The sequence below is a fragment of the Sminthopsis crassicaudata genome, chromosome 2, assembly GCF_048593235.1.
Source record: "Sminthopsis crassicaudata isolate SCR6 chromosome 2, ASM4859323v1, whole genome shotgun sequence".
Classification (NCBI taxonomy): domain Eukaryota; kingdom Metazoa; phylum Chordata; class Mammalia; order Dasyuromorphia; family Dasyuridae; genus Sminthopsis; species Sminthopsis crassicaudata.
In genome coordinates this window covers 661,692,066-661,693,240 of record NC_133618.1, presented here as the reverse complement: position 1 = coordinate 661,693,240, position 1,175 = coordinate 661,692,066, and the positions used below count along the sequence as shown (strand labels likewise).

Here is a 1,175-nt window from a genome sequence, read left to right as displayed (position 1 = left end):
TCTCTCTCTCTCTCTCTCTCTCCCCCCTCCCCCTCTCCCCCTCTCCACTCCGCTCCTCCCCAGCCAAGAAGATCAGCCAACTGGCTGCAGTGAACGGCGAGAACAACTTCCGTATCATCATCCAGCAGGAGGAGGCCCTCTTCAGCCTCTTCTCCCGTGGCGTGGCTATCGAGGACGGCCTGCAGAACTTCCTCTGCTACCTGCGCTCCTCCTCCCACCCCATCCTGGCGGGGCTACAAGCTCTGGTCCCCCGGCCTCACGGTCTTCTTCAAGGCGCTGGAAACCTTCTCCAAGAAGGGGGAGTTCCACGAGACCATCTCGGGCTTCCTGGACATCCTGCCTCTGGTGCGCGAGAAGGTGCCGACGGCCAGCAGCTACAAGCTCAAGAACATGGTGAAGACCTACCTGTCGCGGAACATGAACGACAACAGCGCTCTGGCCTCGGTGCGGGCCATGCGGGACCTCTGCAAGGTGCTGCACATCTCGCTGGGCCAGGGCGTCAGCCGCCGGGTGATGCCCTTCACCAACCTGGACTGCTTCGCTTCGCTGCAGCAGCTGGTGCACGGCAACGTCCTCACCCGTACGCAGGCCAAGCTGCTGGCTTTGCGCAACGTCAGCCTCACCGAGCTGCAGGCTGCTTTCCAAGAAGACCCCGAATGGGGGCTCCGCAAGTACAGCCGCTACCTGGCGTCCCGGAGCTCCCGCTCCCTGCCTTCCCTGCTGGGGCTCAGGAACTACCTCGAGAGCCTGCTGGCCGCCCCCAAGCCCGACGCCAAGCAGGCCGCGGCGACCGCGCAGGCCAAGAGCGGGGAGTGAGCTCCTCCGCCGGCCGGGGGGCGGGAAATGCGCCCCGTCCCCCCTTCCCCCGTGGCCCCCCCAGACCCCCGCTCCGTGGCTTTCTCCTCATCCGCTTGGCCTGCAGGCCTCCGTGCGACTCATCTGGCTGTTTCCCCTTTCCCAACTCCCAGTCATAGAGGGTTCTTGGGCGGCGGGCGCCGGGAGGTGTCTGCGGGAAGCCGGGCTGGAAAGAACCTCTGGGAACGTGCGTGTGCTTGTGTGTGTGTCTGTGTGTTGTCTGCATATGGAAGGGCCTCCGGGACACGAAGGCCGAGGGCCCGGGAGCAGCCGGGGACCCTGCTGCCCCACAGAGGGCCCTATGGCAGCTGGGAGAGGGA

General features: G+C 65.7%; 1 protein-coding gene across 1 annotated transcript in view; it reads left to right on the top strand.

Annotated features, from left to right (window-relative positions):
- PML (PML nuclear body scaffold) overlaps window positions 1-938 on the top strand; it is a 30,819-nt gene extending 29,881 nt beyond the window's left edge. The window contains 2 exon segments of the mRNA XM_074297022.1: window positions 64-230; window positions 232-938. Of these exon segments, the coding sequence (XP_074153123.1) occupies window positions 64-230; window positions 232-816 (752 nt within the window). The 3' untranslated portion in view covers window positions 817-938.
- Window positions 939-1,175: the final 237 nt, after the last annotated feature.